At 43.6% G+C, this 12,946-nt stretch overlaps 2 protein-coding genes across 3 annotated transcripts in view; one reads left to right on the forward strand and one right to left on the reverse strand.

Moving 5' to 3' along the window:
* Positions 1–7,039, reverse strand: part of zdhhc8b (zDHHC palmitoyltransferase 8b) — a 62,676-nt gene extending 55,637 nt beyond the window's left edge. Inside the window, exon 1 of the mRNA XM_086313231.1 lies at positions 6,625–7,039. Coding sequence (XP_086169357.1) covers positions 6,625–6,728 — 104 coding nt within the window. The 5' untranslated portion in view covers positions 6,729–7,039. The remainder of the gene's footprint in view (positions 1–6,624) is intronic.
* A 271-nt stretch (positions 7,040–7,310) lies between these two features.
* On the forward strand, positions 7,311–12,175 carry pgam5 (PGAM family member 5, serine/threonine protein phosphatase, mitochondrial). 2 transcript variants are annotated; one of them, XM_086313232.1, is made up of 6 exons: positions 7,311–8,132; positions 8,543–8,715; positions 8,896–9,021; positions 9,133–9,221; positions 10,192–10,325; positions 11,559–12,175. In XM_086313232.1, the coding sequence occupies exons 1-6, from the start codon at positions 7,903–7,905 to the stop codon at positions 11,707–11,709; spliced, it is 903 nt and encodes a 300-aa protein (XP_086169358.1). In that variant the 5' UTR covers positions 7,311–7,902; the 3' UTR covers positions 11,710–12,175. The 2 variants fall into 2 exon arrangements, with proteins under 2 accessions (XP_086169358.1, XP_086169359.1); XM_086313233.1 differs by having other exon boundaries at positions 10,195–10,325.
* The last annotated feature ends 771 nt before the right edge of the window (positions 12,176–12,946 follow it).

The following is a 12,946-nucleotide window of genomic DNA, read 5'->3' on the forward strand; positions in this document are numbered from 1 at the left end:
GATGGCAAACCAAACTAATAATAAAAAAAGTCAACACAAAGCTTTTAAAGAGCTGAATTAAACTGTATTTTGAGTTCTTTAATGCTGTTTAACAAGCTTAAATAAATACACAACAAAACTTATTGCAAAGCTGGCCCAAATCACAAAAGCCCACCCTCACTCTAAAGCTTAACTTGATCCGTTTGTGTGACGCGCAGAGTGGTCAGTTGCTCAAAGACTCGTGGTACAGTGTCCCTAACGAGAAACAACTAACATTACTTTGAGGGGACAACACAGCTGAACATAGCTTGGCTTGACAGACATGGCAGATATATGATGTTTCCCTGCCACAGAGGAAAGCACTGGTTTATGTTTGTGTGGAGGGTGTGGGGGGGTATCTTGGTTGTAGCTGTTTGCTAATTGTAAGGCAGAACTCCCTCAGTAACTATCAGCATATTCATTCCACGACAAAAGAAACGTGTGAGATGAATACTTTGCAGGGCAGTGCTACAGCTCTCTTCTTGTCCACCTGCACCTTCAGGGTCACATACATTCAGATAAAAATACAAACAAACTGAAAAAACTAAAAATCCAGTTTGATAAAAAGGAGAATTCAGTGCACTTTCATTTTGAAACAACTGCAGTATAGTTTCCACTGACAATAAAAACCAGTGCCCACCGTGTTTTAAATAGTTTTCCTTTGTCAAACAAACTGGAATGTCACATGAAATAGAAAATCAAGTGTGGTTCTCAACCTTGCTTAGAGCCTGCACTGTGAAAATTGTGCAGTTTTGTGCTCGAGACAAACACAGCTGAGCTGGTCTTAAGATTCCTGCTCATTTTGACCGTTATCAGATCAAGATGTACATCTGAAAGTCACATTGATGGTCCTGTTATTGTCAGCAGCTGAAAATATTTTAGAGATGGCGTCCAGATTCAGGTGATGGAGTGGCAACTGAGCGTCGAGCAGAGAAGCACCGGCGGTCCATCCAAGCTCTGCTCGCATTTACGCTCAACACGATGCACAAAACCTATGCAATAGATCAAAGTCGTGACAGGTGCAACAACCGCGCCAAGCTCGATCTCACTTACATTCCTACTGACTTTTGTAGGCACAATAACCATGAACCATTAAAAATAAAATTATGTGGGGCAAATTACAAATGCTAATGACGAAGAAAGTAATTGATACTCTGTGGACACCAGCACAGTCTCGCCGACCTAAATAACACTTAATTTTTTTTATTTTTTTACAACAAGTGCTGTTGCACACCGTTTACATTCTCCCTTGAAACAAAGAGCACATTCACCAAAACCAGTGTGGCTGTAATGAGCTAATATGAGCCACTGCAGTTTAGTTTCTGCCACATACAGATGAAAATAAATAAATAACAAAGCTGTTGGACTTAAATAGAAATGATCTCAGGCTGAAGCTCCATGACGGCATCAAAGACGCAGCCTTTCAAAGGAGTTTTGATTCTTTTCTCTCTTTTTTTTCCATCAAATGAAGACATTTAGGGTGTGGGGACATCACACAGGGCCACGGCTGTTTGCAAGTGTAAATACTTCCCAGTCAACACAGTCCTTCACTCTGACTTAAGTCTGGTGTTTCAGGAAAAAAGGGACTATCTTTTGACTTCCATGTGGAGTAGCTGCTGCAGCCGCTTTGAGGCTGTGGGGAGCTGCAGAAGTAGGAAACTGGTCAATCTGTAATAATATTCCCGGCTGGGAAAAATGCCATGTGGTAAACCATAGACCACAATAAGAATGATAGTTAATCACAAGCTACCACACGGACTAAAGACATACTGTTACAAGCTATCAGAGTGTAATGTGAGGAGAGACGTCTCAGGTGAGTTTTATTTTACTCTTTAAAAATTAATTTAAGTGAAATGTGGCCCCTTCTGTCACCCTAACTACCTTCTGAGAGCGGATGTGACACAGCCCTGCACTGCACCTGTCAATCTCCAAGCCCTCACTCCAAGGTGCTGATAGATGAGGACCTACAGAGGAAATTACAGTGTTATCTAATCAGACAAAGCCACACTGAACTGATCTGCTACTGCTTTTACAGCAGCTCTCTACAAACCACGAGACTGCACCGCATGGACTTTATGAATAGGCCGAGGGGATGTTTAAGACCCGGGGAGTCTGCACGTCTTGCAGCTGCTTTTAGCGTTGTTAAGATTATCAAAGTTTCATCCTCTGTGTAACACGAGGACAAGATTGCGTCTTATCCAGCTGGGCTGAGGGACTGAAACCTAAAGCAGAGATAGCGTGCGAGGACAGAATAGTTCACCGAATACGGGCAGGACCCAGGGGTTAGGGTAGGACTTGTAAAGAAGGTGAGCCCTTCCCTGTGAGGTCGGAGCACCAGGCTAAGCTGCAGGCAGGAGAAATCAAGAAAGTTTTTTTCAGTAGAAAGTAGCTGAAGATGGATCCTGATGAACTTGACTTACAAGTTGAAATCTGCTACTCCTGTGGGAATCAGGGAACATTTTTGCAAAAGCTCACTGGGCTCAAATGTGCAACCATGTTGTGAAGTACACATCAGGGAGGCTTAGCTTCTCTAGTTTTTAAGATTTGATAGATGCTTGTTCATAAGCGCAGACATGGAAAGAGCCATTAGGCCAGCGGGTAGTTTCCTTCTTCTGAGACATGCTCTGCCCTTGAGACAGCTCGAACTTGACCAAGTGTCCTCGATCGTCTATTTAAATAAACAAACTAAACCCAAATCAGTCCCAGCGTCATATGAGCAATATTTAAAGCAGGCCAAGATAGTCTGGCAACCGAGCACAAACAAGACAAGACCAAGAGTTGATTTAACTACAGTCAAACCCACTTCGCCTCGAAGCCAGTAAGGTCACACGCAAGGAAGGCAAATGAGCTCCAACAAACACGAATACAAAGCGGTGAAACATTAATGATTACAAGTTATTTTACTGATCCCCTCGAAAAAACAGACAGCAGCAACTGAGCAGACAGAAAACACACCCAGGATGAGGTGGAGGAAACATTCATGATGGAAACATTCAGTTGTGCTTTCAGTGATTCAGTGTTACACAGAAAAGCTGAAACACCTGATGAAACAGAACCAAAGTTTCCCGAAACTCAGCAGCGATCTTGGATTGGATCCAGTTAGTTGGGTTGAAGCACGCAGCCTATCAATGGGAGGACACCAGTCATTTTCACTTCAGTGATCACTGGGACATTAAACGTGCACGACTCCATAGTGAAGCGGGTTCATGTCAGAAAGGGCCTCAAGTTAAAACTCTGCCACGTCAATCAAGCAAAGCTACCCACTGTGGCGCCCCCTTGTGGTGAGGAAGCAGGCGAAAATAGCTTTTAGAAATGGCTTTAAAAGGCAAACAAATTTGTGGCAAATATAAGGCGTGCAAGACTTTTCCCGCAAGTTTTAGTTTTACAATGCACGGTCACAGTTTCATAATATCACGAGATGACGGGTGATTAATGCTGATTGGATCTTTGGGATGGTGGGTCTTTAGTATTTCTGAATTCTCTCCTAGATCCTTCAAGATTGTTTGAGTGCCACATCTTCTCCTTAAATAATGTCTGTGCCAGTTTACATTTTTTAAATTGAAGGAACAGACTAACTACATTGTAGCTGCAAGAGACCATGATATGTCAGGTAAATTCAGAAACTCGAATCATGACATGCAAGCTAACCATTAGCACTGTAGAGTGGGCGTGTCCTTAGTTAGACTAATCTCAACTTTGAGGCTGGCTTAATGATGTGTTCCACATTAATTCAGAAGTCAGGATCTTTGAGTTCCCAGTTGGAATTTTTGTTGGAATGCCCCCTCAACTTGGATTTCTCTCTGGGGAAGTCGGAGCAGCCCCACCAACCCTTGGATTGTAGAAAAACTGAAGAACTTTAAATCTGTCCTGCTACTGTTGTGGATTTGTGACTTCCACAAAGATAAGCCACACAGACCAGGCTCTATCCATGAACGTGCTGCAGTAGTGTGCTTTTCCTTTCCTCCTTCTAGCCCTTTCTAGACCCTCTATAGACTAATCTGCACTCTCTTCGCCACCATGTCAAAAATACCCTTAAAAATCTTCACAAGCACCTCTTAATGAAACACAAGCATTCAGCAGGTAGAGAATGAAGTTGGATTCACTGAAACAACGGCGAAAAAGAGGAAATGTGTGGAATTTGAAGATTAGTGTGCAGCTCTGGTCTCAATCCCGGTGATGTTCAGCCTCCAACCATCACTACTGACCACCTCTCTCATAAATCACCTCCACACGGCAAGCACTGCAGAGCGTAAGCCTCGTCCAGACGATCAACGCCTGTTTTTCAACACATCTCCACGCCTGCTCTAACATGTTAACTATTAGACTTGGAAACTAACAGTCTTATTTCCAGGACATCCATATGGCATATGGTCAAGGTCAGTGATTAGACTGAAAAAATACTGAAAAGGTACAGCCATACAAAGCTGGGACACGTTTAGACACAGTAACAGGACTAAGCACCACAGATTAGGCTGCGATGATGACGATGATGCGATGGCTAAACCGTGACTAAAAATCCTAATTTATTGCCAGTATTTTTTGTGATGAGTCGTGGTCATGGTGTGAGGCTGTATAAATAATTCTGTACTAACATGTTCTAATTCAGTCTCAGTGGGAAACACAAACTGTCAGGCGTCAGTAAGCCAAACACAGTAACACACCACGGACACTCCAGTTGCCCATATGACACCAAGCGGTTTGCTGGCAGCAGTAAGACCTTTAGCTCACTGAGGCCCGGGAATAAAAAAAGATTTGTGTCCCTGGCTAGCTGCATCTACATGTGTGCATCAGGGACTGATGTAGTTCTTAAGTTTTAACTCCAGACTGCTGTAGTTTATGGATGTTTGCACTTTGGAGTCCGTAAATATGCATTAGATAAAAACTAGAAGCGTGTCTTTTCGCAAGGCTAGACTGAATTCAAAATAATGAAATAATGGACTCTGTGTGTGTCTGAGAATGAGGAGGCATGGCCTAGTTTGGACGTGTACCGCTCCCCAGGGGGGTTCCATTATACACGAGTCAATTCTTAGGGCCTTTTCCTGGCAAATGAAGGTAACATAAAGTAAAGCCTAATCCTCACCCTTTAACCATCTGCTAGGGGTAAACCTTAAAGTATAGAGTGACATGAACCCCAGCAAAAGACGGACTAATAATGCTCTTAAAAGATCTGTTGGAGGGGGACATTCTGATTTCTCATATGAAATCACAAAACACTGACTCTGTTTCAGGACTTGTAAATCAGACCATTTGTTTATGCAAAGCCCCAGACAGTACACCAGGCAGAGTTGGGATTTTTAATGACACAGCCCACAAGCACCATATGTTTCCTTTAGTCTCAGCCAATGACCTGACAGCAAGAGAGAGAGAGAGAGAGCAAAAACCACTCAGGGTGCAGATGAAGCATGTACTGTCCAGGTGGACACAAGCAATTCACACTGCGAAGACCGAAAAAGAAAAAAGAAAAAGCATCCTGTGCAGTTTTAATGTGAAAAGGCTACATTTGTATGTCTAAACTGAAATCAGTTCTAATGCTGCTGAATGAATCATCTCTACAGCCAGCGTGTCTCCTATTGGCAGCTGTGGCATACAGCAAAACCTCCCTCTGCTGAAGGGTGAGGAATCCCATTCAGCAGTTTTTTACTCTTTAGCAGACCATCCAAGATGGAAGCTGGGCAAGCTATCCCTCTATAGGTCAGAGGTCCCCAAAATGAATTTCAAACCCACGCCCTCGGGGTATTTTGCAGATGTGAGATGGAGCGTGATGCTGATTCCATTGATAATCCATTCGCCTGAGGCTTACCACTTGAGGGGGAATGAATGAGGGAGGGATGGTGATTCAGAGACACACCACTCTCCCTGCTCTTATCGGAGCTTCTTACAGCATCAGTTTTGACTTCCAGATGTAGGGAGTATGGGACATTCCTTTTCCAGGGTGGGGTGATCATTGACAGACAAGGTGATAATGTAGCAGATGAACCACTGTCAGCTTCCATGAAACCATGGAAAAATTCTGGAAAACTGATTTTACTGTGCCTTCTTTTTTAGCCCATACCTCCAGTTTCTCCTAAAGGAAAACCTGTGTGAGTGTGGATGCAGGACGCATTAACGGTAGATGTAACGAGCCCCACTGCTGCATGACTACACTTTCTTTTCTGTACCTCTTATCACTGTTTTTACCGCTGATCCACTGCAACCATTAAAAAAAAAAATATGTGTCAATAACTGCCTCTGGCTTTTCTTTAAAGGGAAGTGTTTGCGGCCTAAACCGCGGTCTCCTCCACGATCATTAGCCCTGTTAAACTTGCAAGGCTCATTGGAAGTTTGCCTTGCAGGCTTTGCAGCTGAATGGCGTGTCCGAGGTTGCACAGAGAGCTGCTTTTTTCATTGCATCTCAGCAGTAGGGGATTGTCTTTATAAAACCCACTTATCCCACCTATGTGACTCTATCCACCCGTGCAAACTTCCAGCCCCTATCCACCCTGTGTCCGTGTCAATCTGAGCTGAGGGAAGCGCACAGTTTGTAAAAGGAAAAAAAGAGAAAGAAGGAAAGAAAAAAAATCCCTGCACACACGAATGAGATCAAGAGGAAGCAATGTGCAAACTTACGTGAAAACGAAAAATAAAGTGGTCGATCCCACCAGGAGTGTGGCAGCAGTGGACACTGGGATGTATTTGGTGGGTTTAAATCTCTTTCCAACGCTGTTGGGCATTCTGTAATTTCCACATTCCTTAATTATTTATTCCGATTGGAGTCGCATGTAGAGAAGAAGAAGAAAAGGGAGCTCCAGTGTGGTGTGTGAATGTGCCTCTCTATGGCCGTGAAAGGTACACGCAGTCCGTGCTCGCTATCGCTGAAGCTGCATAGATCCTGAGACAGAGGCAGTAATACACAGAGCCTGTGAAAGCCTGGAAATCCCACCCTTACAATCCAGCCCACTGCTGAGGTCACTGAACCGCTCGAAAAGGTGGAGCCTCGGTGCAAACCCGGCAAGCGTCTTAATCAGAACCAATTGCAAGGAAACATATTTGCGCAAATTCTTTCTCATCATTTTTTTTTTCACCCACGAGATTTTGCTGATACGCAGTAAAATCCGCTTTCCTCGAAAACGCTCACGCTTCACCTCAATCTGCTGTATCTTTCATTAATTTAATGCAAACCCGTGTGTTAAAGTTTAGGGAGAGGACGCTGCTTAGCTGCACGGTGCAGGTGGCTCTCACCCGTATGTGCAACAGTCATGTGTAACACGCCTATTTCTTAAATGTTTAAATACTGCTCCGCTTAGCTCCGAGCACGCACACAACACCCAGCAGTCAGAACTGATTTGTCCAACGACTCAGCTTCCACTCTTAAATTCAGCATCCTTATTATTTTTCCCTCAGCACTGACGATAGGCAGGAGCGAGCTCTTGTAAGGGAGGAAATTATGTGCGGCTCCTACGATGATTTTATAGTGAAATGGTGCAGAATGAATGGAGTTCACAGAGCCTCTTCATTCAACGGAGCACAAAATGCCCAAGCTGTGGACCTTACTGCGAAGTTAGGGAGCTGTGCGCCCTCACGCGACAAAATCCCATATTTCAAGCGGGAGAGCGAAGGCTGACTGTTTTGGCTCATGTGGGACACCGTAAAGTTTAGAGGAAACTGATTAGTCTGCTTTCGCTTGTATCGACTGTATTTTTAGTATCCGTCCAACAGCCGGAGCTCAGCAGGTAGTTGCGCTTAGAGAACATATTGGATATTTTTTCTGTTCCTTGCTGTAAAGTTGGAATTAGAAGTCAAAGACCCGTTTAACAACAGCAGAGGCGGGGTGCACTTTGTTAATAGCGCGACTGTTAAGCACAGCTAATTAGCTAGCATTAGTTTCCTTGTTCTGCGGCTCGCGGGATGTCATTCAGGAAAACTTTGAAACTTATTTGCGGCTTCGCTGGAGGCTCCGCAGTCTTGGTTTTCGCTGCCGCAGCCGCCGACTCCAGCGGGTTTTTTGGAGAGCAGGGCGGAGAGAGGGTCAGTCGGTGGTCGAGATTCGCCGTCCTTCAAGCTGCCCAGCCGGCGTTTACCCCTGCCAGCCACACGCCAACCCCGACCGGACACGCCTGGGACTTCAACTGGGACAAGTAAGTTAACGTACATGTGTTGTGCCGTGACCCGCTGTTTGTTCTGACGTGGCTGCCACCGTTATATTTCATCCACTTTTCTACCTTTATATTGAACGTCATACCAAACGGGACCAAGCTGCTATGTAACGGACTGAAGCAGGCATCACCATAACTTGGCAGTCGAGGTGTTTCCCGAATGAAAGACATGAGCATAATGACTTATGACACCGTTAAAGTCCTCTTGCATTGCCGATGGCCAAAAAAGTGTTGTTGTTTTTTAACTCTTTAAAAGTCGGTCAGGCGTGGGTGTTATTCCCAAGCAGATTTAAAGTCAGTTACGTTAACCCACTTTTCCAGCTCTCACCTTAACCACGTGAGACAGTAAGCCACTTCTAATCTCAAAATCACTACGCTTGAACTTTGACCAGGAGAGATCCATCTGCTCTGACCAACGGGAAGAAGAAGGAGAATGCGACCGAAGACCCCACCTCGGAGCAGAACAACAGCAAACCGAAAGCTACACGCAACATCCTCCTCATCAGACACTCCCAGTACAACTTGAGCGGGAATAGTGACAAGGAGAAGATCCTCACTCCTTTAGGTTAGTCGTTCTTGTTTTTATCCACAGGAAACGTAATAGGCAGCCTGCATGCAAAGTAATGCTGGGAGGTAGCCTTGGTGAGTGCTGGGGCTGTTTGTTTTGCTCATACCCCGCAACCCCCAGATTTTCCTTGTTTCTGACAGAGCATTGTTGGAATGATCAGTGTCTCTCCATCCGCAGGCCGTGAACAGGCCGAGCTGACTGGCCAAAGGTTGGCTGCACTTGGATTGAAGTATGACGTGTTAATCCACTCCAGCATGACCAGGGCCACGGAGACAGCAAATATAATCAGTAAATACCTCCCAGGTAACTAGAAAAGGCAACACAGCCAACCACAAACTCAAGTTTGGTAGATTCTTAAAAAGTTACATTTAAAAGTTCTAAACTTGAAGTTGTCTTGTGTCCCTGTGGGTCCAGGAGTGGACTTGGTGAGATGTGACTTGCTGCGAGAAGGTGCGCCTATTGAACCGGTTCCACCTGTCACTCACTGGAAGCCTGACGCTGTGGTGAGAGAACCTACAGCCCATTCCATCTCTGGAGTGGCTGTAGGTTTGATATTCTTTCTTTCTTTTTTTCCCCCGGATTTGCTGATACCTAAGGTAACTTTGTTGCCCACGTGTCTGTGCAGTTGTCCTGTCAAGTGCTTGTTGAGGCTTGCGGGTGCGAAAGTCAACCAATACATCAGTGCACTGGCATAGGAATGAATCATGAAAAGAGTTAATTTCCAAAATATTGGAAATGAGGAGTCTTGAAGCTGTTCAGTCTGGTTTTGTGTCATTATGTATATATTCACATGCTTTAAACAAGCTGGTAACTGTTGACAAAGGAACAATCCTATAAAGATGGATTTTTAATGTGAAAGTAAAGATAAGCTATTGCATTTCTTTAGAGACCGGAGTGCTGCTGCAGCAGTTTCATGTATTGATCTAGCGCAGGGGTCTCGAACTCCAGTCCTCGAGGGCTGCTGTCCTGAAGCTTTTCCATGTGTTCCTGTTGCAACACGCCTGAGTAAAGTTAGCAAGAGCATAGAACTTGACTGCATGCTGAAGTGGCAACCCCTAACCCTACTCAAGTAAATTTAAGTTAATGTAAGTGTTTGGGAAAAATATACTTCTAAAAGTACTTTTATTGCACCGTGTTCATTCACTCATGAGCTGCTGTAACATGAATCCAATGGCTGAATCACCACCACAGCATGCAGTTAAGGTCTATAGAGTCTTGCTAATGACCTACAGATTGTAATCAGGGGTGTTGCAACAGGGACACATGAAAAGCTTCAGGACAGCGGCCCTCGAGGACTGGAGTTCGAGACCCCTGATCTAGCGTTTGTTACATCTGCCACATAGTGGGCTTCTTTTTGGAATAAAACTCTTCATGTATTCCTACAATGCACACATGCATTGACTCTGCTTTGGGGTTCATACAGAACCCTTTTATGTGACAAAGGTGGCTTTCAACCTTTCTACTGTCCTCCAGCAGTACCACGAAGATGGAGCTCGCATTGAGGCAGCCTTCCGCCGCTACATCCACCGGGCTGACCCCAAACAGAAGGAGGACAGCTACGAGATCATCGTGTGTCATGCCAATGTCATCCGTTATTTTGTCTGCAGGTTTGTGCTGTCGCTGCTCAGCTGAGGCCAGACTTGTTGCTCTTTGCTTCGCTAATCGATGTATTCAAGCCATTTCACATAGGATTTCTAATTTGTGCTTCACTTGTGTCATTGTGCTCTCATTAAAAAAGTTATTTCATTTAATGACATGCAAATGAATTTATAAGGAAACATGCTTTAGTGCTGGTTTTCTGCTAAGGGTACAGGAAGATTTCACTGCATCGTGGGGCAAATAGTCAGGGCCTTGTACTATAAAATTTTGGATGATAGTGTTCTTCCCTCAGTCAGAATATTGAAGATGGGTTGTGAATCAGTCTTCCAGCGTAACGATGCTCCAAAACATACCGGCATAGCAACAAGGAAGCGCCTGCTACCGACCAGTCAATCAGTGGCATGTCGTCTGACGTTACATTTTAGTACCTGCTCGGATCACCTGGAAAACCCTGAAAACTGTGGCGAGTCGATCCGAGTAGGTATAATGGAAAAGGGGCTATAAAGATTAGGGAGTGGCCTAGCCAGTCTCCCGATCTCAGCACTGTAGAAAATCTGAGCTGAAGCTTTGAGTTGCCAAGCAGCAGCCAAGAAACGTAAAGCATTTACAAAGTTTCTGTAAAGAGGAGTGGAACAAAATCCCTCCTTTTTCTTTATTCTTTGTATACATTTTTCTCTATAAAAGAGTAAATTATCATAAAAGTTATAGACTTTTTGGGGGGGGGGGCGGCAGACTTTCAAATTTAGCAAGGGATCCAATAATTATTCCCCACCACTGCATAAGATATTGCCCATGCTGACATGATACTGAGATTACACAATACACTGCAAGACGTTTTACCCCTGAGCTTTTCTTCTTCACTGGAAATTGGTTAACATTTGCTTAGTTAACCCTCACTTATCTGATAAGCTCCACTGCAACAACTGTGGACCTCTGTTAAGGTGGGGGAATCTGTTAGCAGGAAGAGATTTGGCGCCAGTGTATTGATGCGTTACAAGAGGAGGCCTTGTGGTATATTGATGTATTGATGTTCTGTCCCAGTCCTAAAGTCACTGACTGAAGAACACTTTTCCTATTCCCTTAGATCTGTTTGACTGAGCTTCAGTTTATCCTCTGAATAACTGACAAAAAGTAGTTTAAAAAAATCAAGATATTAGTTAAGGAATTGCACGATCCAATTTTTTAAAAAGAAAAGAAAAAAGTAGATATTGGTAACACTTATCATATTCTTTATTCCTCAGGGCTCTTCAGTTTCCTCCAGAGGGCTGGTTACGCATGGGTTTGAATAATGGCAGCATCACATGGCTTACCATCCGCCCCAGCGGTAGGGTGGCCCTCAGGACTCTTGGAGATGCAGGATTTATGCCCGCGGACAAACTAACACGGACCTGATGGGCTGACCCATGAAATGTTTCTCCTTAAGTGTCTTCAAATAAATTATGGTGTTGTTTTGTAATTGAACTCTGATGTTATCAGAGACTTTGTGGTGGTGTTGTTACTTCAGTGCCATAGGATGCCAGCAGAAGTGATTAACAGCTGCATAGCAACTCCTCCTGAATGTAATGAAGAATTTTTACACAAGTGACTCATTTTTTTCAAACCAAAAAAATAAATATTTGTAAAGCTGTTGAACATGCTATTAGCTTAACATTTCAGGATTATGTTGTGGTGCCATTGTAGTGAATAAAATCATGAATGCACAACTTGTCACATTTCTTATTTTACTGATAACACAGCCAATGAAATAAGTGGATACATTAACAGTAAAGTAAGAGTGAGGGTTTTTTATTGATTAATTGAAAGCAAATGAGGTCTAGACATACAGAAAGAATTCACCATGAAAGTTAAGTTTTAATAAAGCACAGAATGCTAAAAGCACAAGAAGCATGTTAAGTTTTTTTAAGGTACATTTTTGCAAAGTTCCACATTCAGAAACCAGAATTAGATCTGTTGTCATCTGAGAACACGAGGATGACGACACAATCTTCGCACTGAAGTAGTTTGTGCTCTCGGATAAAGGTATAGTTCACACAAAAAATACATTCTTTAAATGCGAGTGGCCATCTGAATATTCAGGATAATTGGCTTTTTAGTCCTAGACACAGCTGATAAGCCCTCACCCAGCAGTGATGTTATCCCTACAATACAGACTGGATACAGCAGGTTTTTAGAGGACTGCAAGAACTTGCCGTTATCTACACAAGTTTACTTGAAGTCAGTTTTACCACCTGAGGGATTACTGAAATTTTGGGCCTCAAAGCTCTACTTAGCACTTTGTTAAAATCAAATTCTATCATGAGGGTCGCATGTTCTGCTAATCAACTTCATATTTTAAGCAGCTCTCAACTAATCTGTATTCTCTGTATCATAAGGCAGTTTCATTAACAAGACAGTCGTAACAGGACATAGAAACCCTATCAAGTTACTTTGAGTCTTTCTCGCCCCCTAGTGGTTACAAATCACTTCACACAGCTTTAAAGTGATCGCAACACTAGGCACTAGCCAAATCTGAAATAATACTATACTGATGGGTGTGTTTTGTCATTCATACATTGTAGGAGATGTTTGCCCATAAAAGATACTCCAGAAAAAAGATAAAGAAAAAAAATTGCACAGTCTCTAAGGCCGC

Source organism: Aulonocara sp. 'chitande type north' Nkhata Bay, linkage group LG12 (genome assembly GCF_057382095.1).
Source record: "Aulonocara sp. 'chitande type north' Nkhata Bay isolate Kocher_YH1m ecotype deep benthic linkage group LG12, A_spYH_male_GT1.1, whole genome shotgun sequence".
NCBI classification, from domain to species: Eukaryota; Metazoa; Chordata; class Actinopteri; order Cichliformes; family Cichlidae; genus Aulonocara; species Aulonocara sp. 'chitande type north' Nkhata Bay.